The 22,949-nt window shown below is 41.9% G+C and overlaps 4 protein-coding genes across 5 annotated transcripts in view; 2 read left to right on the top strand and 2 right to left on the bottom strand.

The window, feature by feature from the left end:
- Positions 1–1,108: 1,108 nt before the first annotated feature.
- On the top strand, positions 1,109–4,670 carry ssna1 (Sjogren syndrome nuclear autoantigen 1). Its single transcript, XM_029169145.3, has 3 exons — positions 1,109–1,430; positions 2,045–2,244; positions 2,783–4,670. Exons 1-3 carry the CDS (start codon positions 1,379–1,381, stop codon positions 2,873–2,875), a joined length of 345 nt encoding a protein of 114 aa, XP_029024978.1. The 5' UTR covers positions 1,109–1,378; the 3' UTR covers positions 2,876–4,670.
- On the bottom strand, positions 3,110–18,583 carry tprn (taperin). Its single transcript, XM_029169144.2, has 4 exons — positions 16,222–18,583; positions 6,616–6,817; positions 6,259–6,383; positions 3,110–6,061 (listed from the first exon to the last, which is right to left on the bottom strand). Exons 1-4 carry the CDS (start codon positions 18,382–18,384, stop codon positions 5,999–6,001), a joined length of 2,553 nt encoding a protein of 850 aa, XP_029024977.1. The 5' UTR covers positions 18,385–18,583; the 3' UTR covers positions 3,110–5,998.
- Positions 18,584–20,649: 2,066 nt separating this feature from the next.
- tmem203 (transmembrane protein 203) lies at positions 20,650–22,438 on the bottom strand. 2 transcript variants are annotated; one of them, XM_029168778.2, is made up of 2 exons: positions 22,356–22,438; positions 20,650–21,864 (listed from the first exon to the last, which is right to left on the bottom strand). In XM_029168778.2, exon 2 carries the CDS (start codon positions 21,608–21,610, stop codon positions 21,194–21,196), a length of 417 nt encoding a protein of 138 aa, XP_029024611.1. In that variant the 5' UTR covers positions 21,611–21,864; positions 22,356–22,438; the 3' UTR covers positions 20,650–21,193. The 2 variants fall into 2 exon arrangements, with proteins under 2 accessions (XP_029024611.1, XP_029024610.1); XM_029168777.3 differs by having other exon boundaries at positions 22,278–22,429.
- Positions 22,439–22,606: 168 nt separating this feature from the next.
- alad (aminolevulinate dehydratase) overlaps positions 22,607–22,949 on the top strand; it is a 4,187-nt gene continuing 3,844 nt past the window's right edge. The window contains exon 1 of the mRNA XM_029168776.2: positions 22,607–22,739. The gene's annotated coding sequence lies outside the window, so the exon portion shown is untranslated. The remainder of the gene's footprint in view (positions 22,740–22,949) is intronic.

Here is a 22,949-nt window from a genome sequence, read left to right as displayed (position 1 = left end):
TCACGCAGAGATCGGTTTACGCACGCACAGATCTGGCTATGCACACCCATCTGCTTACGCACGCACAAACCTAATGTGACCCTAATTTGAGTCCATATTCACCTACATTGTTCAATGGTTGTCTCTGCCTGATAGACTCTGGACTCTAGCTCCCAAACCCAAGACAGGAAGTTCTGTCTCTCTGTCTGTTGAGACTTTGTGCTCCGTCCTCTGATAGTCAGATGCCAGCAATGCAAGTGTGAGAATGTCAACATCTCCACACACACACACACACGCACGCACGCACACACACACACACACACACACACACACACACACACACACACACACACACACACACACACACACACACACACACACACACACACACACACAGCGACAGGGATGAGCTGGTGCATGCAGTTTGATTGGACTACACAGACATTCCACCATAGTCGGACAGAGGGGTTAAAAGGCAGAAGCAACTAGCTGTTCTTTTGGTTGTTGATTTGCACGGTCAACATCCATGTTTTTGATTTGCTTTCCTTATTATTTTTATTTTCTCTCATCTGCTTGTTTATGGGAAATTTCCATTTTTCTTATGAACAAGGTCTGCCAGTTTTAGAAATGGAGGAGCTGCTAATATGTATGGACACACCGGTAACACAGCGGCTGGTAGATTGGGTCGGCTGCTATAGCAAGTACACTGAGTAGTCAGGACACACGCGCGGCCGAAGAAGGCGGGCCTCTTATTTTGAAACGGAGTACAACGACGCACGTCATCGGTGCTCCCGCGCAAAACAAGTAATGGATTTTTATTTACATTATATCCATCCATCCAGACGATACCGACTGAAATCAAGCCGTCTTCTGGATAAGTTGTCCAGAAGATAAAATACAAAAAAACTCCGTTTTGTTGTTTCTCTTGATATGAACGAAAAACGAAAAAACATATTCAAAGCACCCGCCGAAAATAGTTTTTTTGTTTCAAAACCGGACAAAGAAATGGTCTGGTTTGATTGTTGATTTGAAGCCGTTTTGAGGAAAAACGAAAAAACGACGTGTTTTCTCGTTTTCCCAGCTTTTAATTTGGTGGGAAACCAAACCGTTAAAACGTACACGGACCTTAAACGGGGGACACCTTAATTCGGAAGACAAAGAAGTCCGTACCTCGCTGTCACATCCGGTTGAAGTCTCTTCGGTTTAGTTGTCCAGGGAACCCGCCAAGTGCGTTCGCCGTTTAGCTTATAACACTTAGCAGCACCTGGAGCTGTATCTATTAGTTTAATCGCTATTAGCTTAGCGGAACAGATGACATGCTAGGCGTTGCTTGTTTTTGATAGCGAGCACAAGAAGATAACGTCCTTGAGGTTATTAAAGTGTTTAACAGAAGTTCGACATGACCCAACAAGCGGCTGCTCTACAGACGTACAACAATGAACTTGTCAAATGTAAGCTAAGTGGCTTTTATTTAATGCTTCAGTCTTTATTAAACATTTTGTAATATTAGTGTTTAATTTAACTGCACGGTGGTTTGTTTTCGTCCTACATCACCAAGCTAAAGTTACGTGTAATAAACGACTGGTGTGTGTTGTTTTGTTTAAAGTTCTTTTACACATTTTCCAAACAGTTTAAAGTTATTACAGATTAATTTCTTGACACAGTTTCTGTCTGTTCCAGCACTAGTAACCTAACTCTTACTAGTGTAGCTGCAGTCTGATTAACCTGCGCAGATTATAGTGGAAACCAGTCCTTTACTCTCTGTAGACCATACCGTGTTAGGTCTTGTTTCTGGTCTACCAATCTTTGTGTCAGTTTATATTTAAAGATTCATTCATGTTTTTGAAATGAACTGGTCATAAAGGTTTACATCGCAGTGTGTCTACTAAAAAATGTTAAGTATCTTTTTTTCTCATTTGATGCACAGTAGCCTTTTGAAGCATATAATTCACATAAATGTAGTGCAGAGTGTAATTATTAAAATGAGGTGTGACTTATTTAAACTAAAAACCCTTGACTAATCGATTGAAATTGCTCATGTAATGAACCTTTTTGTCTGTGTCAGGTATCGAGGAGCTGTGCTCAAAGCGTGATGAGCTGAACCGTCAAATCAAGCAGGAGGAGGAGGAGAAGGAAAGACTGCAGCATGACATTCGCATCCTATCTGAAAAGCTGAGCAGGGTCAATGAAAGCCTCGCTCAAAGACTCGCTGCTCGTGCCACCTTTGATCGCACCATCGCTGAGACAGAGGCAGCATACACCAAGGTGTGTTTTGACCATTTTAAAAAGATTACGCATCAACCCTAATGCAGTATTTGTTATTTACAAGGGACTATGAACCCAGTGCTAATCTACTGATTTTATTGCTCAATTCAGTATATAAAATTTGAGTATAATTTGAGTAATCCTACAGGACAACATCTTTAGTATGTTATTGTTTACAGCTTGCTAAAGTTAATTTGTTTAATTTTGGACTTTGGATTAATTTAGATCTCTAATCTGTGTTGAATAATGTCCTGATAAATAACTGAAATAGAACTGACTGTGCTGCCTTTTTGTTATTGATATACGTACCACCATGTTTTCATCTGTCAAAGGGATATCCCACTTACTGATACTGAACTCCCTGAGTGTTTACAGTAATCACTGCAAACAAATCCTCCAAAGCTGCTCTTATTAAAAAACAACAAAGCTGCCCCTGGCTTCTCTGTAAATCCTTTTCCAGTACACACCATACCCTGTCAGCTAGATCTGGTGTAGGTCATGATTTTACATATGTGTTATTGTTGTGTTTTTTTTATAGATCCTGGAGAGTTCTCAGTCTCTTCTGAACATCCTGAAGCAGGAAGCAGGAAACCTTAGTAAAGCCACTGAACCCTGCAGGAAGGAGCACTGATGTGAAAGTTTTCTTGTCATAACGTTAGCACACTCGACTGGGCACTTTTTACACGTTATACTCTGGAGTATTTGTAATATATGTTTTTTTTGTATATTCATTATTACAATAAATGTTTGTTACTACTCCTATAACAATTTCAACAAACCAGATAATATGTATGCTTGTGTTGTGTGCAGACACCACCTTGTTTTGTTAACTGTAAGGAATATTTGCTAGGACAGAAATGACATGTTTAGTATTTACATCTCCAAGTTTTCTATTTATTGAGCTTTCATTTGTACAAGTATGACATCACTTTGCTTTTTTCACCAGTCATTAACAATAACTTTACAGTTAGCACATCTCCTGCAATGTAGACTTACAGATGTGGGGGAACATAACAAAGTGGCTACCACAGTCTCACTACAGCATGACCAAAGTAAGCTGCTCATTTAGCAACAGGAGGAGATGGTTAGGAAAACATAGACAGGCTGTGCCTCCCACCCACATGCACATGTCGCTCAGTCCCAGTAATGGCCATTAGTAAAGTTCTTGCTGGTGTCAGTTAAGACAATCAGTGAAGTTTTTCCACATTTCACTCTGCCTCTTTGGACCTTCAGTTCCAAGAAAGAGACTGAACAATTCCTTTAGAGAGTAGACCACCTTGTTTTTTTTAAGATAGCAGTTACCACAGATCCACAGACATGACCATCACAGCTGCAGCAGGTCCAAGAGGGGCTTTCTACTAACCAAAATCACCTCAAAGAACCTTTTATAGTTTGAGTTAAAGTTCTTTACACAAACATGCATTATCTGTCACTGTAAACATAGTCTGACTTAATTGTTTTTATGATTTTAAGTGTGATGACTTATTTAAATATAGCCACTATACTTAATGTTCTCTGTGTTTTAGAAATAGTAGATTTTTATATGACTTTAAATGAGAATTGGAAACAACTTGAGAATACAGTCAAACATCTAGAACAGGTCCTGGAGAGCTACTGTCCTGCTGGCTTTCCAACTCTGCTGATTACCTTGATCAGGTGTGTCAGTCAGCTGCTGATTGGATAAACACACCTGGTGAAGGTATTCAGTATTAGCTGGGACAGGAAGAGTTGGAAAACCAACAGGACAGTAGCTCTTGAGGACCAGGATTGGGCACCCCCGGTCCGGAACATAGAAATTGGATTAACACCTTCATTGTGGCCCTGTCTGGAAAGCTGCACTTGGTCTACTGTTTGTTCTGACAATCAGCTCAAAAAGTGGTCTTTGCATTCATTGGCAGTGCATTCATGTACATTTAAAGAGTTCTATTTCAAAACCTTCAATTTATTTTGATAAAAAAGAAAAACTAAGTCTGAGAAATGTTTCTCTGCCAACCAGGGTCTCACAGTTCTTTCTCAACTACTGTATCTGCCACAGAGCCAGTGGTTGTACAGCAACAGTAGTTATTGTTTTAAAACAAACTCTTCCAACAGACTTTATTTTCTTTTAAGTGCACATTTCATTTTTTCATTCTCATGAGGTGCAAAACAAAGCTAAAAGCATGACAGTGCAAAAACATTTAACATCCAGACAAAGCGAATAATTCCTAAGTTCGTTAAACAATGTTGTCGGAGCAAACTCAAGCTTGAGCAATATTCATCTGATTGTAGGAAAAAAAAAAGACAGTAAGAAACAAATGTACTTATGAAAATATGGAAACTGTACAATAATACTGGCCATGGGGGTCTGTCTTGGGTGAGGAAGTGAGGCTCTTCCTGCATCACCTGAATCAGTTGGCATTATGAGCAAATAAAAAATTATCTGAAAACTCGGTGCATTCTTGTATATAAAACATCTTAATTAAAAAACTCATTAAATATGCTTTCAAACACACAACCCGGCATTCACGCCCACAAACATGCCACATCATGAATGATTAGAATGGTTTCCTTCGTTTCTTCAATGAACCGCCATCTTTCTCTGTGGAATGTCAAAGTACGAGGTCAGACTGAGGGAGAACAAAAAGAGAAGAGAACATCTGGTTTCTTCCACACCAGCTAACTTGTCATTAAAAAAACATTTTTTGTACTTGAGCAGGTCCCAGGCATGCAAACTTCAACTGTAAGCAGGAATAAATACACAGGAAAGTGGAGGTTTCAGCATCTGTTTAACATGAGACAGATGCTTTTATAGAGGTTATACAAAAACATTCTACAGTATAATGTCCTTGTTACTGTCAGCAAAACGAACATACAGACATTGTTGGCCAAGGTCACTTTTTTAAGTAGTTTATCAGAGATCGGAGTTGCTACTGTCTGATGGAGATCTTCCTCGGGCGTGCATATGTCCCCTACCCCCCCGCCATAACCCTGGGGAAGCTGTGTTGAAGTTTGCTTGCTGTTACACTTGTGCACCGGATGTCCAGCAGTTTAGATACAGCATAGTTTACCAGAAAAGATCCAAAAACTAAAGTCATACAGAAGCTGTACAGTAAACGAGAACCAACTAACTGAGGTCAAAACATGCAAGTACAAAAAGAAGACAAAACTACATTGTGGCACCCTTTACCTTTTTTTTGTTTTTGTGTGTTTAAGTCTGCTTTATGCAGCTAGATTTGTGCTCCAAGCCTTAGATGTCTGGAGCGCATCCTAATGACATGCTAACACTGAACACTTGTCAATGTGGCAATACTACACATGGGCACTGGGGGCAGGGGCTTCATGTTGTCCTGCCACTTGCATTCTGCTCATTTGCTTGTTGCTTAAAAGAAAATTTAGAGCAAGCATTGGGGTGCAGAGCTGAAAGCAGGAGAAACACAAAGCCGGAGTCTGGAAGAGAATACAGATGTCTCTCTCGGTCTTGTTAGTGAAGATGACGAGGGATGGGAGGCTGACAGATCAACTGTCCAGGTTCGATATGGGTGGAGAAAAAAGACAGCCCAGCTGCTTTGAGGATGTGCTGAGTCTGCTCTGATGTGCAGTTGACGATATGAAGTGCAGTGATATCGTGGCAGGAAAACAGTATAAAATAAAACAAACAAAAAAAAAGGTTCCTGTCTGGCCAGGCCATGTGCTTAATAGACGGCTGCAGTATAGAGCTGGAGGCAGATCAGACCTGGTCCTACAGGTGTTGTGATGCTACTGTACAGCTGGTTGCTCAGAAGTAGAGAGCAGGCTCGCTGCTGTAGTCAGACAGGGAGGAGCTGTCTGCAGGCGTGAGCTGAGGAGAAGACACACTGTTTCATTAATCTGGTCAAGCCTCATTAGTTTTCCTTGATTTGTGTACTTTACTGTTTTACTTTATAGTTACTAACTTATGTGTTACTGTATTTGTTTTCCTGCCTCCCATTATAGAAAAATGTCCACTCAGACTTTCCATCTGATAAGCGCTTGGTCAATGAAGGTGGTTTCACTCACCATGACCTCTTCTGTCATCTGTGCCTGTTGCGAAGTGCTGTCTTCCTGGTAAACACTTTCTTCACATTTGTGCTCCTGCCAGGCGCTGAAGTCCAATGAGTGCTTGGGAACGTAGCTTGACAGGTCTACAAGTGAGAAAATCAAAGGTATTTACATGTTAACACGTTCTTCCACCACGGTTAATAAGCAAAGTTTCAAACATTTTTAGTAAAGTAATGCCTCAATGAGATGATGCGCTTTTAAAAAATGTAGTTCACACTTGTTCCAGTAGGGGTCTCTGGCATCACACTGTATTATTGTTTTAGTGTTGTCTACTGGGTTTCATGGACTCACTCCGTCTGTGTTGTGTAGTCTTACCGTTGCTGTTGCTTGTGTGTGTGGGTGAGCTGGTCAGGGTGGGCCGAGGGATGTGAATGCGTCCCACCATGCTGGGCTGCTCATCTGGAACCTTCCTGTCTTGTTTCTCGTCCTCGTCCTCGTCCCCGCTGTCCCAGACGCTGCTCTCCGAAGGATACTCGTATGTGCTGTGGAGACTCGACTCGTTGAAGGAGATTTTGAGCTGAAAGCAAGAAAGGAATAACGACACATTTGGTTTTCATTAACTACTTAGTATTAAATAATGTTTATCTGGCACCGTGGAGGAAAATACAACAACCAAGTGCCAGGAAATTTTGTCTAGAGCTTAACTTGGACGATGCCTATTTATAACTACAAACAAGTATCCATCCAGCTAGTAAAAAAATAAAACAATATAACTACTTTTAAGGCTTAAGGGGCCAAATTTATTTTCTGCCTCTATAGTCGTCTCTGGTAATCTCTCAACTATATATATAACAAAAATACTACTCAAACGCTGCCTCATCTTCTGAACTGCTATATCCCTATAGGGATCGTGAGAACTCTGATCAAACATTTCATCTTAAAACACTTATTTAGCGGAAGAAAGATGCTATCACGTCATCACTGGCTTGCCTCTTTGAACCAGCTGGATTGCTGGGGGTTTAAATAGTCATGCATTGATTAGAGAATGAACTGATATTTACTATAGTGTTTTTGGACTTTGATTTATATAGCACATAAAATAATTACATGATGCCATATCATGATATTTGGTAATACATCTATAAGAAAACAAGGATGTACTGTTTTGCTTTCATATTGACATTTGCAACCATTGCCTCTGAAACAATTATCCACCAAATGATTCTTAGCCACAAGGTCATCACAGCCCACTGCATTTAGCTTCTTTATTATTATTAAGGGTCCAGTAAGCATTGAACCTCTTAATACTGAGTAAACAAATAATACTATTGTCATCTTACTTATCATACACTGGACTTTTATCTTATAAATCAGTGTCTACTTCTGACTTTTTGTCTTCTGGCAGCCAAGAGGAAACATTAGTATTCAGCCATGTTAACAGCACAGCCCTCACTTCAAACCCAGTGCTCTAGATACAGGCTCTCTTTCTATGTTGTGTACAAAGAAAAGACACTATTTTTGTTCCCCCAAACATCTTTCTTGACATTTTCTGTTTTAAATCTTAGACCATGTCAAGTGTGTCTTTCTACACTGGGATCCTGTTACAGAAGAAGCCCCAGGGTGAGCCTACTGTATCAATAAATCAGGCTGTTTCCCTTTTCCCTTTTCTTTTTATCTGGCCCCGCAGCCCTCTTCTCATGAGACTCTGAAGGGCCTTTCTTACCTTCTGTCCTCTGTCTGACTTTACATTGTAGTTGTTTAACCAAACCCATCTGGCTGCTAGTCGTGCTTGTGATTCAGTTGTGGGCGTTTTTCATCTCTATAATTAAATTGCATAATGGCATCTCTCTGTCCTCGGGCTGTGACACCAACCACTGTCACTCTCAAGTCAAAGTCTTCAGGGTATTGTAGCGTTAATATGAGTGATTAAAGTATGTAAGACTGTAGACTTGTAATGCAAATTGTTGAGGAAGTTTTGACAATTATTTCAGGTTACTGGCTGTTCAGGATTAAGGATCTCTGCAGAAACAGGTACTGTTATGATAAAAAGTGAGACACTAAACTGGAAAGACATTAAGCTGAGAAAAATGTATTCTTTTTAAAATGGTCTATCGGTTCCTGTTTGCATGTTGTGTATGTGGCACACAGGGACTTGGGGACTAGAGATCGCTTCTTTGTGAATGTTGCCTCGACCAATGGTATCAGTGCCAGGAAATTTTCCAGGCCACCCAACATGGCATGTCCTCAATTGGTAAAAAGTGTCTCTGAATGGACACACGAACGTGCGCACACACACACACACATGCACACTCTCCACTATTGAAAAGCTCTAGCAAACAGCTGTGGGTGTAGCAGCATGTGAACCTTTCAGTTCACAGGATGCCTCAGACTGGGTGTGCGCAGATTTAAAATGTGCTGCTGTGTTTATCTCTGCATTGTTAGGTGCCATGGGGTGTAGTATGTATAGTTCAGTTCTGGTAATGGCTATGCACCTGCTTACATTCAGTGTGTGTGCTCTGGTGTGGAGAAACATTCATTTGTCGCATTTATTTTGCCAAAACACTGTTGCTAACGCACATGAAGGGCTGGTAACGAGCAAGCGGCATGCAGCGGCTTAGAGTGGCCCAACAGGCACTTGATTAGAGCTAATCTCCAGGCAAAGAGATAATATTAGAATAGCATCACAGTGAACTGGCTAAGGAGTTTAGCTACAGCTGCATTAGTACCTGAGGGCAGGATATTAAAGTGTATGTGTGTTTTAAATGTGTTGGTGAATTAGGAGGGAAACAAAGCGTTAGATAAGGTCTTAATGATCAGGTGCAAAATTTAAGACTGACACAAACTGTTCCATTAAACATTTAACAGTACATGTTGATTAACTTTTATCCAACTTCTGAATATTGATTGTGGATGTGTCATAATTCTCTGCTATAAATGCTTCTCATTTGCACTGAGATGACATGTTGAGACTGTTTTTCTAGATTCCAGTAATAGAACAACACAGATGATCCTCCTGCTTTGGTGTTGAGAAGCAGGTGAACCAGCAACCTTGTCTATTTGTCCAGGGATGGAAATAAATGAGCTTATATGTTTTCCTGGATTTCCAAATGTTATTAGACCGAATCAATCAAATTCAGATAATCAATCTCAAGAACAAGGGTTTGTAGGTTAGTACTTGTACGTGTCACATGATCAAGGCAAGTTCTGTGTTATTTTTCATACTGAAGGAATCCTTATACATAAACACTGTAAACGTAAGCAGCTCATTCATTCATCAACAGCGCTGCTGTTATGACAGGAGTCTGCCGAAGAAACACGTAGAGAAATTTAACTTAAAACTGCCATTTAACAGCTTATCTTAATTCTGCTGCTAGTAATGCAACCAGAGCTGCACAACAGGTGTTTTTCACCAATTCTTCAACTAAAGGTCCACCTGCCACATGGTGTGAGCCAGACATGGCCCTGACAGAGACAAAGTTCTACTGGCAGACGTTAAACTAGTATATAAACTAAAAAAACTGACCGTGCTGACCCTGTGGCTTTCTAGTTCACTGTTCTGGAACAAATACTAGTGTGAAACAACTAATTATCTCCATCTTCATTTCACTTCCACAGTTTGAGGAGACTGTGTCACATAAAGACAGTAAGACTGATTAAAATTTAGAGACTTATTCACATAGCCATAAATCTACCAGCTGCCAGTGTGTCCTGTAACTGTAGATTCAGCACACAACAGAAATAAAAGTTAAATTCAGAAATTTGAGTGAAAAACTCAGACGCCTGACCCGCCACAGGACAGAGGTAGAAGGAAATCAGGCAGAGAAGACAGAGGTCGGCAGCTGTAGCAATAACAATCCAACTCAGCAACAACAGCTTGAAGGCCTGTTACTAAATGACACTGTGTTTAGTTATTGCAATTAAGCATTCCCCCAAAAGTGTACAAATGTCAAAGTGGAACATTTATGGAATACCCTTCATTTTGAAATATGAATTGGACACTTAAAGAAACTTTAGAGCCTTGAAAATTATTTGTTAAATGCCAGCTGCTCTTGGTGTCAAGAGGAGCAAGACACAAAATAGTGAGAAAATCAAGAAACAACTACAGCCAACTCAAACGTAGAGCATTCAGGTGAGTGAGTAAGGGTCAGTCCACACTGGAGTTGAAACTAGGGCTGCAACGAATCCATAATAATCGATGACAGAAATTCATCAATAAAAATTAGATTAGATTTGATTAATAAATAACTAAATAAACTAATAAATGAGCATAAAAAATAACGCAAAAGTTGGCGAAATGCTGGAGAAAACAAACCAAGCGGCAGCAGGAGAAAGTCACGAGCCTCAGCTGGCTGCGAATCATGTCGTTCGCTACATAGTGCATTAAAATGTGACGACATGGTTTTTAGTGGTTGTCACTGTTGCCTCAGAGCCAGAAGGAGCCCAGGAGTCTCTGAGGAGTTTACATGTTCTCCTGTGTCTTCATGGGTTTCTTACAGTCAGGTTGACTGAAGCTGCTGCAGATCTTCATGTTGGAACTAACTTCTATGCTTGCTTTGTTGATTTAAATTTTTGGTATTGAAGTTTTATTATTCAAATGTTGGATTTTGTGTCAGAGTCAAAATCAAAATTTAGTTTAGAAAAAACCTGATAAGAGATTTCTATATATATATATATATATATATATATATATATATATATATATTTTTTTTTTTTTTTATCAGGTCACTCTTGTGTAGGTGTCAACAGATTTCTTATCATGTGTAAAGTTGAATCGGTTCAAAATGTTTCAAGTGCTAGCATGAGTCAGTGATACAACTGTGAAAACACTTTGCATGTGTAGGTGGTTGGTGCTGGTTGGTTAAAGCGTGGGCAAACAAACTGCCAAATGTGAAAATTTGTGTTTACACTGCCGTGTCTCAAGACGGTGTGAGTCACTGTAGAAATAGTGTGCTTGAGAGGGTGTGTGTTAAAGTCTCCCTGTCAGATAAAGACATAAGGTGGGAGAGAAGAGATGTTTCCCTGTTTGTATCAATAAGGCTATTTGCTAAACAAAGACAGAAACATATTTATTAAGAACCTAAAAGATGAAGAAGAAGATGAAGAAGTGTGTCACATCCTCTTAGCCATGAGCAGGGTAAGCATTACCTGCTAAGCAGCCTCATCAGGATGCTACCGTGTGTGTTAGCAAAACGTCTAGACAAGAGAACAAGATGATCTAAGATAAGGTTAAAAACACACACAGACAAGTAAAAGAAAGAAAACAGTTTTGATCCTTCGCTCGGACCAACCCTGCCCTCACATGAGGACCTCAAAAGGCTGAGCAGTTTGGACCTCCACCCACAGGAACACTGATTTAGGCCTGCTGATTACAGAACGCGCTCACCAGGAGCCCCATAAACATCTCCCTCAGATGACATGTCGCTTGTGTGCTAAACAGCTACTTATCCGTCGGTTACAAACGTATGTCGCAGAGTTTGTGTGTTTGTGTTTGAGACAGTCACAGAGAAAAAGATAGAAAGAGAGAGCGAGAGAGAGAGAGAGAGAGAGAGAGAGAGAGAGAGAGAGAGAGAGAGAGAGAGAGAGAGAGAGAGAGCGGGAGAGAGTCCTTATCCTTGAATCCTAATAACAGGATAGAATGGCTGCGGCTCATGTTGCCCTGGTGACCGCTGCCGTGGATATATGACAGTGGGAAACAAGAGAGTGGAGGAGAAGGCAGACAGTCAGACAAAGGTGGGCAAGGTAGTGAAACAGAAAGCCAAATTGACAGCAACCTGTACAATTCTAACACATGCTATTCATAGACGATGTCCTGTCAACCACAAAAACATGCAGGTGCGTTACACAAGACCCATGTGGGGAATATTTGAATATGATTTACATTTTGTACTGAAGAGCCCTTTAGAGCATTTATAATAGAGGAGCTAGAATTGGCTCTACAGATACAGTAGGTCACCTTTAACCTGCACTGTCTGACCAATGTAACCCAACTGATTGATCCTAGCAGCATATGGAGGCAAACACTGCTCTGTGAAAAAGACAGGTCCTGTGTGTGTCTGCTTCCTTTAGCCAACCACAGGTTCTATTAAAGAACTTTGAAAAAGCACCAAACTCTACTTTTAGGCTCATTATCTCCTCTCCCTACTCTCTCTCTCTCTCTCTCTCTCTCTCTCTCTTTTTCTCTCTCTCTCTCTCTCTCTCTCTCTCTCTCTCTCTCTCTCTCTCTCTCTCTCACACACACACCCCACCCACACACACACACACACACACACACACACACACACACACACACACACACACACACACACACACACACATACACATACACATACACACACACACACACTGAATTAAACATGACTATGATAGTGGGGCTTTGCTGGCTGAATTCTAATTACACAGACTTTGCAGGCTTCTACTTGAGCCTGGGGGCTGTGTGCAAAACCTGCAATGTGTATTTATATGCAAGTGTTTATGTATAAACTTTCTCTCTGCACAAAATATCTGTGTGTATGTGTGTGTGAGTGAAGGAGTGTTCACAGAGTGAAGGAGCGTTAAAGACAAAGTGCGTTTGAGTGTCTACACGCTTTAGCCACAGACTCTTTGGAGGAAATGACAAGCTTGTGGTTAAAAGAAAGGCTGTTCAGTGATACCAATAATAAAACAAGCCCCCCCCCCCCCCCATCAAAGAAAAACACTCAGTGTGAAAGCAGTTTTTTAGTTTGCAGTAGAACCGTCACCCAAGGACACCCTCGTGAACATTTAACCTGGATTCTTCTGTCTGTCATTAAAAAGTATCTCAAGTAAATAGTTACAATTCTGGTGTGTCCTGAAGCATTTATACAATAATTACACACCGCTGAGGCAGGAAAAGAGGAGTGGTGAGAGACGCAGAGTCTCAATGACAACCTACAGGAAGTGAGACAAAAATGATACTCAGGCCTCTTTAGCCACCATCTGTTTCATTAAATTACTTCAGCTTTCAGCTGGAACTGCAGCATATATGATGGAAGGTTCAACTACTCAGCCTCTTGGCTTAACTTCAGTTCTCATTTTACCCCACGCTACATGAAAAAACAACAAAAAAGGCAAAGGCTGAGGCACCTGGTTGTTCTTACTAATCGTTCTTTTCAGACAGGGTTTGTGTGGAAGAGTTCAGGAAGTGTAAGGGAGGAGAGATGGGGATTGTCCGCTGCGTGGTAAATAATTAAACACAATGGACTTTCACACCTGTAGCCCGGCAAGACAATGTAAATGTAAGAGTATGCCCTTTCATTGGCTTTCATGTGGAACGCAGCCTTTAAACAGTTGGAACGGGGGGTTTAACCTACGGAACCAGGAGAACAAAAATACAAGACTTGTGTAGAGGTACAGTGGCCATACATCAATATGATCAATAGGTAGTCAGTCCTTGAAGCAGTAGTTAATCAAGGGTTATTCAAGGGTCAGGGTGTGCAGTTTTGTTTAAACACAAACACAGTCAAAAGTTTAAAAGAAAAAAATTGATATTATCAGGACAGAACAGCATTGACCAACAGAGGTAAACAGAATGCTTTTCCAATAACAGAAGGGGTGATGGAGCCAATCAGAGCTGTCTGGGCAGTGGTTGACAACTATCCCAACCACATGTCTGTGGACTGTTGGCGCAGGCAGAGCTATCCATGCGGGCACAGCAAGGATATACAGTAGAGTCAGACCCAGATCATTTTAGCTGTAAGAGAGCAGCACTGGCAGCCACTGTACATAACTGTGCCACTGAATTACTTTAAATACTATTTATTGAACATTCAATAAAGAGTTGTGAGCTCAGGTGCAAGTGTTTTACACAAGCGTTGGAGTTGAGCGAATGCTCTGTGGTCTAAGCATCACTTTAAATTACTGTACAAAGACATAATCCTCTAGATTAGACCTACAGTAATTATTACAGTAGTTTGACAAAGTAATTGTAATTTACCATAAATGTGTGTCAGAAATGTGAAACTGTGTCAAACTGTGTGTAATGTGCACATGGAACATTCTTTTCCAGCCAAGATCATCATTAAAATTTTTTGTTGGAAAATGAGACCCCCCCCCATTCAGAAAACTGTGCTGGGGCCGTTCTCTGAGGTCTCTGTCACACACAAACGGCACTGCAGAAAAATTCCACAAAAATTAAACAGGCCTGGCTAAGCCTGGCTGCTTTTGTGCTGGCCATGCCATGAGAAAAAAGATCTGGACCCTGATGTTGACCAAGAAGGAGAAAGTTGGTTTGTGCAGCAGGGAAAAAAGACGGCATGCGCCCATGGCCACACTCACTGCCGGTCCACATGCACAAAACAAAGAATACACCACAAGAAGGCTGAACAAGGAGCTGAGTCCATCATAATCATAAAGTTCATCATACAGTCATGCGCATTATAAAGCCATGATATGCTCGCGAGCTTCACAAAGACTTTTCATTTTGAATCTTACTGTGGATCAAATCCCACTGATACTAAATATATGACTCTGATGTGTTTGGAAATGTGAAGAAATGGCTACAAGTTCACATTCAAATGAACAGTGCAGCAGTTACTGTATGAATGTCATCATCCTGGTTTTAACTGTGTTATACCATAGGAACTGTCTGCATCTGTCATTCTGTTACAGTATAAGAACCTAAAAAGTATTTCTATCACAAACCTTTAGGATACAGTATGTTATTATGGTTTAATGGAACAAGAAATACTATAGTACCAACATATGTTGGGGATACAGAATGCAAAACCGATGCAAATAATGCACAGTCAATAAAGATGTAAGATCAAATATTAAAACAGAAGCAAAAGCTTTTCTTGATAATGTTCAAATGTAAAGATAAATGTAATTATTAATGGCCTGAGTTTGTGGGAGGTACGTGGATTTACTACGAGAGCATTACGACAGATCAGGTCAAGGAAACAGGCTTGTGGCCCAACGTCTGAGAGGCTGACACACCAACCTACATTGAAGAACAGCCCAAGGTATTCAGCACCAGAGCTGCTTTGCAGTTCAGTAAATATCGTGCTGTGATGTAACTGTGTCCTTGTTAAAACTCTTCTTATAAGCATTCCACCAAAAATCAGATCCAGTCCAGAAATTCTCAGCCTGGATATGCTTGGATGTGTTTGTGGTTAATTGAGCCCCAGCCTGAGAACCTAAACCAGAGCTCCACTGCATGTGTTGTAACAGTAAATATTCAGACCGGAGGCTGCGACTTGTCTCTTTCTTTATTAGAGATACCAGGGCAACAAAAACACCAACATGCTGATAACACTGCTCGGCACTGCTGCTGAATGTGAAAGCAGCATGCCAAAATTAATTATAAAGATTGTTGTTAATTGAATCCCTAACATAGATGAAACAGAAGCAATTTGCAGGAAGACCTTCAACAACTGAGTCCCAGATATCTGCGTGTAATTATAAGATAATTGTGAAGCCCAAATACAATTTACTATCATTTAATTATGATTTGCAATTACACTGGGGGGATATCTTAGATTTAAAGAAAAATAAATTCATTCATCTTTAAAAGAAACACTAACATGTTTCTCTGTCTCTAGGATGGGACAAGACCTAAGACAAATCCTGAGAGGTGAATACAGCCTTGAAGAAACTGCTGAATCAATAGGCTACTAGGCCACCTAACCCAATAATGTGCTGTGTAACAAACAGCATGCGTTTGTGGCACAGAGATCCACAGGAAAAGCTACTGTGTGTTATTCCAAGCGGTTGCATAAACACATTTAAGCCAATTAGGCATCAAGGGCGAAGAGCAGGTCAAGTGATAGGAGGTGGAGATTTAGAAGTAAGTGCAAACCTGCACTACAACACAGAAAAATAGATGTGAGGACTAATCATAAGCTGAAATAAGTTGAAACCTTGGTGAGCACACGTGACTAGAGTGGCATTGACCTGATTGAACAAATAGGAGGCAGATGGGCAAAAAGGAAACCTGCTGTGTCGCTGATAGATGCTTCCTCTTACCTTTTTGCCCAAAGAGCCCATCTTGGAGAGACAGGACTTTTTAAGGGAGAGGTATCCACCGATGACCTCGATCTCCTCCACAGCAGGGTAGCGCTTCTTCAGCAGGGAGCCAAGGTGTGAATAGGGGGCCTGTCGGGGCGTGGATCCTGGTGGCGCCTCTATTGACGCTTCCTGCTGGGGCTCAGGTGAGCTCTGCTGGACCTCTGGCTCAACCCTACGTTTAGGCACCACAGTGAAGGTGTTCCCCTTTCTCCTCTGCACCATAGGACTTGGAACAGGGAGGTGTTGTGGAGGCTCCACATCAATATCATCAATGTTTGTTACTGGCAACTGATCAATGACGGGCTGCTCTGGAGCTGGAGAGGGCGTCGAAGAACTGCGAGATGGGGTAGGAGAGGTGGGAGATGGGGAATGTGGCGAGAAAATAGGTGAACCCGGAACAGCTGGGGATGAGGGGGATGAACGTGGAACAGGTGGAGGAGAAGATGGGGTGAGAGCAGCAGGTGGAGACAGAGGTTCTACAGCCGAAGGAGGAGCAGGGCTTGTGGCAACAGAAGAAGCTGGTTCAGGCTCGGATGGGCTTGTTATCCTCCCCACCTCTTTCTCCTGCTGCTGTTTCTCCTCGTTACTGGTGGGAGGTGTCGGAACTGATGCAGGGGCCGGGGCGGTTGGCACTCCTGGTGTGGGCATCTCTGTGACTTTGGGAGAAGGGGAAGACTTCGTAGAGGCAGATGACGCCGGTCTGCTTGCTGCGGATGCAGAAAGACGACGCTTGGGGATCACTGTGAAGGAGTTTTTGGAATGCAGGCGCAGGTTTGCAAGGGCCCGTGCCTGGGTGTCCCCGTCAGGAATCCGGGCAAGGTCTGGTTTTGGAGAGGGACGGATCTCGAAGTCAGCCGAGGAGCGTGTCACCTTAGGTGAGATAGGGCTTGAGGGGCACTCGGCATGGCCAAGATGACTTTCGGGAGAACATGGCACCTTGGGTTTGGATGGCACCTCAGCACCTTCCCAGTCTCTCTCTCTGGTGAATTTTGTTATCGCTCTGTCTGTCTCATCTCTGGGGACAACAGATACACCATGGCTCCCACCATCCTCAAATCGCTGTCTGAAGGAAGACACAGGCTGAAGGGGCCCAGTAGGGTTTGGCTCAGAGACAGCAGGCTGTGGCTTTGGTTTGGAAGACCAGGAACTCTGGAAGGTAGGTGAGGAGAACTGGCTGCTATCCGGGCTGCTGGCCCATGGGTCTGCCCTGGGTTTTGGCACCAGATCTGGCTGTGGCTTGGGCCAGAGTCTTGGCCTGTTGGTGGCACTGCAATCCAGATCCAGCAGGTTTTCTGTGCTGTGGGACTTTTTCTGTAGCTTCCCGTAGTTACTGTCAAACTTCTGCAGCATCCGACTAACCCTGCCTTGACCCTCACCTGTGTTATAGGACGGGACCTCATGATCAGGGCGGCCCAGGGTGCTCAAGTTCTCCTCGCTCTTGCTTAACGTGGTGTCATAAATGACCACTTCCTTGGCTCTTATCTCAGTAACAGCACTCCCTCTCCGGTCCAGGAGGTCATTCAATGAGCTATAACTGCTGACGCCGTTTTGTTGCCATTTGGACCCGGCTTTTATTCCCACAGCTTCAGGAAAGTAATCTGGATCCGATTCAATTATGATAATGTTCTCTGCGCGGATAGTCCGTATACCGGGGACGCTGCCGTACAGCTCCAGGATGTGCTGGACCGGACGAGCAGCGTTTTCCCGATCCTGTCTCCTCCTCCGTTCCTTCTCCAGTTTCATGAACGGGTTTTCCTCCAGCGGGCCCAAGCTTTCTTGCAGCACCAGGCTCTCGTGTCTCTCCTCCTCCCTCGGTGTCGTTCGTGCCTCTTTGTTGTTCGCGAAGTGTTGGCTGGCAGTGGTGATGGTGTAATTCCGCCCGGATCCAGCGCCCGGTTCACCATCTTTCGTCGATACGCCGCTGCTCGCGTTTCCGGTCAGCTCGCCGTTAACTCGCTGCGGGGCCGCACCGCCGGGGCTTGTCTCGCCAGAACCGGCTCCTCCAAACCCGCCGCCCTTCGCCTTCCTCCTCTCCAGGATCTCTCGCTTCCAGGCCGGCATCCTCGGGCTTTCTTGGCCGGCCTCTTGGCGGAGCAGGCGTATATCTCCTCCGCTAGACATTGCGGAAGGTTGTGTGGAGGAGATGAAGAGGAGAGGGGCAGGCTCCGAGGCGGTGTGGCCGCAGTCCGGGGCGGCTATAAAACCTGTATCCGGCTTTGACTTCTCCTGCAGCACCGATCACCGCATACTCTCACACATCCCTGTCGTCTCTTTTTTCTATCTCCTCTCCCTGTCCCCGGCTCTCACTCCCCCCACAGCCCAGAACGCGGCCCCTCCCTCCTCAGAAGCACGAGCTTCTGCCTGTCCGTCCCTTCAGGTCTCTGATTGGTTGCTCTGATTTACAGACACACCCCTCCCACTTAATCAGACGCTGCGCAGTGACGTAGGCCCCTCTCGTTTCAATTGTTGACTGGGAAAGGAAACCCCGTCAATCACGTGTTGCGTTAAGGTTCAGCTCTGCTTTCCCTGTGTTAAGGTACATTTTAACACCGTTACAGGATGCATTACGTATTAATTGTCTGTAGGTTTCATTATCCGAGTTTGTTGTGTTTATGCTGCTCTCTGGCTAGTTAAAACACCCGTCTAAAGGTCAATTACAAGAATCACCACGGTGGGAGGTATGCTCTGTTATGTTTGTATGACCTTTTGCGTAACAATTTTACTACGCTTCCATCACTTAGTTGTTAATATTGTTACTAATTCATTGTTGATTTGTAATATTTGGATCACCTTCCTCTCAAAAATGCATTCAGTTTTCATGCAGCTAAACAAAGCTAAACAGTGGTACAGAACTTTGTTCTTGGTCTGGGGGTGAGGAGGATGACGTCTGTTGATTCAGCATTTTCTGGTGATGCCAATTGTCGAATATCCGAGGAGGACTATTCAAAAGGTTTATTCTTTATCATGATGTAATGTCAATGTGATTATAAATATTCAAGAAATAAACGTGTCATAATAGGTGAATTAATTTGCACTGTAAGAAATAATGCTAAATAATTCTCAAAAACACAATGCATATTACTGTGGACAGACATTTATCAAAACCAGTAATTATATTAGTAGTTATCCAGTCCACTATGTTTCCATCTAGTAATTTATGGACTATTGGCACAACCTTGAACACCTGCAGCGACGTTTGATAAAAAATGATGGGTGATGTATTAAGAATTATTTGACCCTTGTTTTTACAGTACTTCTAGAGTTATAAATAAAATATATGAGCATAATGTAACTGTAATACTACTATTATTTATGTAGTATATATATTCCGAAATAAATAGTTATTGGTAACTGACCTTAAATAGGCAAAGATGGAGCAACATGCAGTAAAAGTGTGAAAAAGACAGAAAAGTAAAGAAAAAAAGTTATATGTTATATGTACAGTATACATTCTTTAATTCTTTCAAAAGATAATGACAGAATAAAAACTTTTTGTCTGGGTCTAGTAAAAAAAAAGTGTCTTGCGCATGTGTGTTTACTCAATTCTAATACAAAATACAGAATTCAGTTGCATTATGCTGATTTTGATCACCCAATTCACATAGGTGAGAGCAGCCTAAATAAAATACAGATTTTTACATACTGTAATACAGTGCAAACAAGGGATCACATAGGTAAACCAACTCTTCATTAACTTTAAAACAGATAATATCATCAAATTTTATCTTTGTAAATATAGACCAAATGGCAGAACGGATGTGTTGAACGGCATTCGTCCATTTTTCAAATATAGACTTAAGGCAATGTCTACAAAACCTGGTTCAGAGGTTTGTAGCACATAGGAGATACTATACAGTAGGTACTGTCTGTTTCAGACTGGACCCTGTGTACAGCAATCATGATGTGACAAGACAAAATTGAGGACAGGCTATTGAGGAAGTACTTAGACAAGTCGGTTGAACTTTTTAACAATGACTCAAATGCTGCTTATACCATAACCACAGATATGACATTCAAATTACAATATTATAGTCACTGCATACCAAAACATTAATTCAATATTACTTTAAATTTCATCATGAATTGCTATAGCAACAACAAAAATGTGAGCTTTAATACTCTATCTACACAGTAGTGTGCATTTGAGTCTGCCAAGTGTTCAAGTCATAATAAATGACAGACAACATTGATTTAAAACACGAGGTTGATATTGTACGAGACTTTGAAACTGGTTACTGATGTTTGGTAAGTGCACTGTATATTGACCCAGACATCACCAGAATAGATATAATTAGAAACAGTATTAACAAGAAGGCAGTGTCACCTCCTTGTGGCCAGAGAGAGAAAGCACAGGGACTAAAAAAATCAGTTGTCCTTGACACAAAATTGGATAAATGTTGATGGTTTATTTACATGTATATAAAGACGGCGATAAGCGTGCTATAACAAATACATAAGATGAAATGGACTTCATTCTAAAAGTCAATATATTTATAATTTCACCACAGTAATTACCTTAAAATGAGGACTTAATACATGCAGCACATACATAAGGCATTACATTACATATTTTACAAATGAATCTGCAAGAAAGGATGTGTGCACACAAACGACTCTTGGTAAAAAAAAAAAAAAAAAAAAATTCTATTTCATTCTGTGGCGAGACTTAATTGAGGGAGCTGACTTACTGCTGGGGAAAAACGGACCGTTTCAAAGTGTTCGCTTCACCTATTTTCACCATTAATGAACACAATACAGATCATCTGTTCCTGATTTCTCAATTCTAATGTGACCTGGAATGTAATTATGTTTTTTGTAAAAAGGTGACATTGAGCCCCTGAAAAAAAAAATCTTTCACTAACAGCTGATGAAGATGGCTCTTTGCTCCTGTACCATTGGTGATGCAAAAAGAACAACCACTAACTGCCACTCAGTTAACACGGCATGCTCGTATCATTAGCAGCTGCAGCAGAATGAACAGCGGTGAGACAATAAGGCCAAACCAAAGGTCCCTGGCTTGTTCCTGTTCTGCCAACTTCTGGCACAACAGCACCTCACACACCAACTTCAGGCTGAGCACCGTAAGTACCCAAAGGAGTCGCAGCACTGCCAGTCGCTTCTCATTCTCCTGGTAAAGACGGATCGATACAATGGTTGTGAAGTAGGTGCTGAGTCCATCAGCTGCAAACAGGGGGATGAAGACCATCCACCAGCTCAGTGTGGATGTGGACATGTCAGCTTTTAGAGCAACCAGCATACTGAAAACCAGCAACGCTAACAAGTGGAGAAACAGTTCAAAGGTGGCAAAGCCCAGCCACTGGACCAGTTCCCTCAGAGAGAACAGCATGGCTTCAATCAGGACAGGATTGACTGAGGATGGTCGAGGGACACACTAGGCAGCCCTGATTGGAGAGGAAACTCCTCCAAAGTTTGGAAGGTAGTTTTTAGTGGATGAGGACGTGCTGATTATGCATGAACATAGATGTCAAGGTGAGAGAGAGAGAGTGATGACCCAGTCCACGCTTGGCTACATCTTCAAACGCACCTTGAAGAAGATGACTACAGGAGGTCTCCCAGTCCCAGCCTCTCAGGAAACATTTCCTTGATAAATATTGGTAAAAAGATCACATTGTGACATCTGACAGAACCAGTGACAACAACAAGGTGGATACTGGGCCCAAGTCATTTCTGAACAATCTGCGAAGAAGCTAGTGACGATAGTCAGTGATTCTCCCTCATTATTATTCTCTTGACACTACTCTGATTAACGTCAGTTAGAAACCTGTCGATCCTTATATAATATAATCAATAAAACACAATGTAACAATAACGTCAAGCGTCTGATAGAGCAACGATTATATCTATTATAGAGACTGTGTTGGACCCTGTTTCTAAAATGCAAGCTAACGATAAGGAAAGACAGTCAGAGATGACATAAAGTCCCTTATTACTGACTGAGCAAGTATGTACACATACTGAAAGATGTATTTAACTGCGACAAAACAAAACCTTACCATGACAACAGTTATATACTTCCTCTTGTGGCTAACTGGGTGCTAAACTGTCAGTACACAAAGCTAATAAAACGTTACCATTATAGCTTCGCCTCCTTTCTCGCCACAGAAGACTATCGCGAGAAACCCGCACGGCCTGGTACGGTGGCCGACGAGCTCACTTTTTCCTTATCCTACTTTAGCGTTTCCCTTTTTTATTACAGATTTGTAATGACTTTTTATCCATAATAGTATTTTTTAATTAAGCAAGCGACAAATTATACATGTGATCTAGTTTTGTATAATGACTATTTTTCTTTTTAAATTTTCAAAAGCAACTTTTTATAACATAACGCCAACCAACTCCAATCAGTAGGTGGCGCTAGTGTCCGGTTACGTATGAAGAGAATCGCCCGTGAAAACCTGAGAAGAAACAGTAAGTAGTCAGAAGTGTGGAGAAGTCGTAAGGTCCGAAATTTACAGGTTAGTAAGCGGTGTTTACTATTGTTTTGTACGCTTTATGTGAGTCTTTTATTGTAATTGTACAGGTCTAACGCGTTACTTGACGTTTTAAAATACGCGTTTATTACACAGCTTCATCGATTGCATTTTCTGACAGGAAAATGACGTTGGGTTTCTCAGAGGCTCTGAGAGCACATAAGCAAATACCCTTTTTTCTCTCACGGTTACTGA

The sequence above is a fragment of the Betta splendens genome, chromosome 12, assembly GCF_900634795.4.
Source record: "Betta splendens chromosome 12, fBetSpl5.4, whole genome shotgun sequence".
NCBI classification, from domain to species: domain Eukaryota; kingdom Metazoa; phylum Chordata; class Actinopteri; order Anabantiformes; family Osphronemidae; genus Betta; species Betta splendens.
The sequence above is the reverse complement of the archived record's forward strand: the minus strand, read 5'-3'. Positions and strand labels throughout refer to the sequence as shown.

What these genes read in the sequence shown, in the direction of transcription:
- tmem203 (XM_029168778.2), bottom strand. Translation starts at nt 21,610, where the DNA reads ATGCTGTTCTCTCTGAGGGAACTGGTCCAGTGGCTGGGCTTTGCCACC.
- tprn (XM_029169144.2), bottom strand. Translation starts at nt 18,384, where the DNA reads ATGTCTAGCGGAGGAGATATACGCCTGCTCCGCCAAGAGGCCGGCCAA. An exon ending in TGGGCTCTTTGGGCAAAAAG is followed by an intron (nt 6,818 to 16,221) that starts GTAAGAGGAAGC and finishes TCTTGCTTTCAG; the next exon opens with CTCAAAATCTCCTTCAACGA. An exon ending in ACACACAAGCAACAGCAACG is followed by an intron (nt 6,384 to 6,615) that starts GTAAGACTACAC and finishes TCTCACTTGTAG; the next exon opens with ACCTGTCAAGCTACGTTCCC.
- ssna1 (XM_029169145.3), top strand. Translation starts at nt 1,379, where the DNA reads ATGACCCAACAAGCGGCTGCTCTACAGACGTACAACAATGAACTTGTC. An exon ending in CAACAATGAACTTGTCAAAT is followed by an intron (nt 1,431 to 2,044) that starts GTAAGCTAAGTG and finishes TGTCTGTGTCAG; the next exon opens with GTATCGAGGAGCTGTGCTCA. An exon ending in CAGAGGCAGCATACACCAAG is followed by an intron (nt 2,245 to 2,782) that starts GTGTGTTTTGAC and finishes TTTTTTTTATAG; the next exon opens with ATCCTGGAGAGTTCTCAGTC.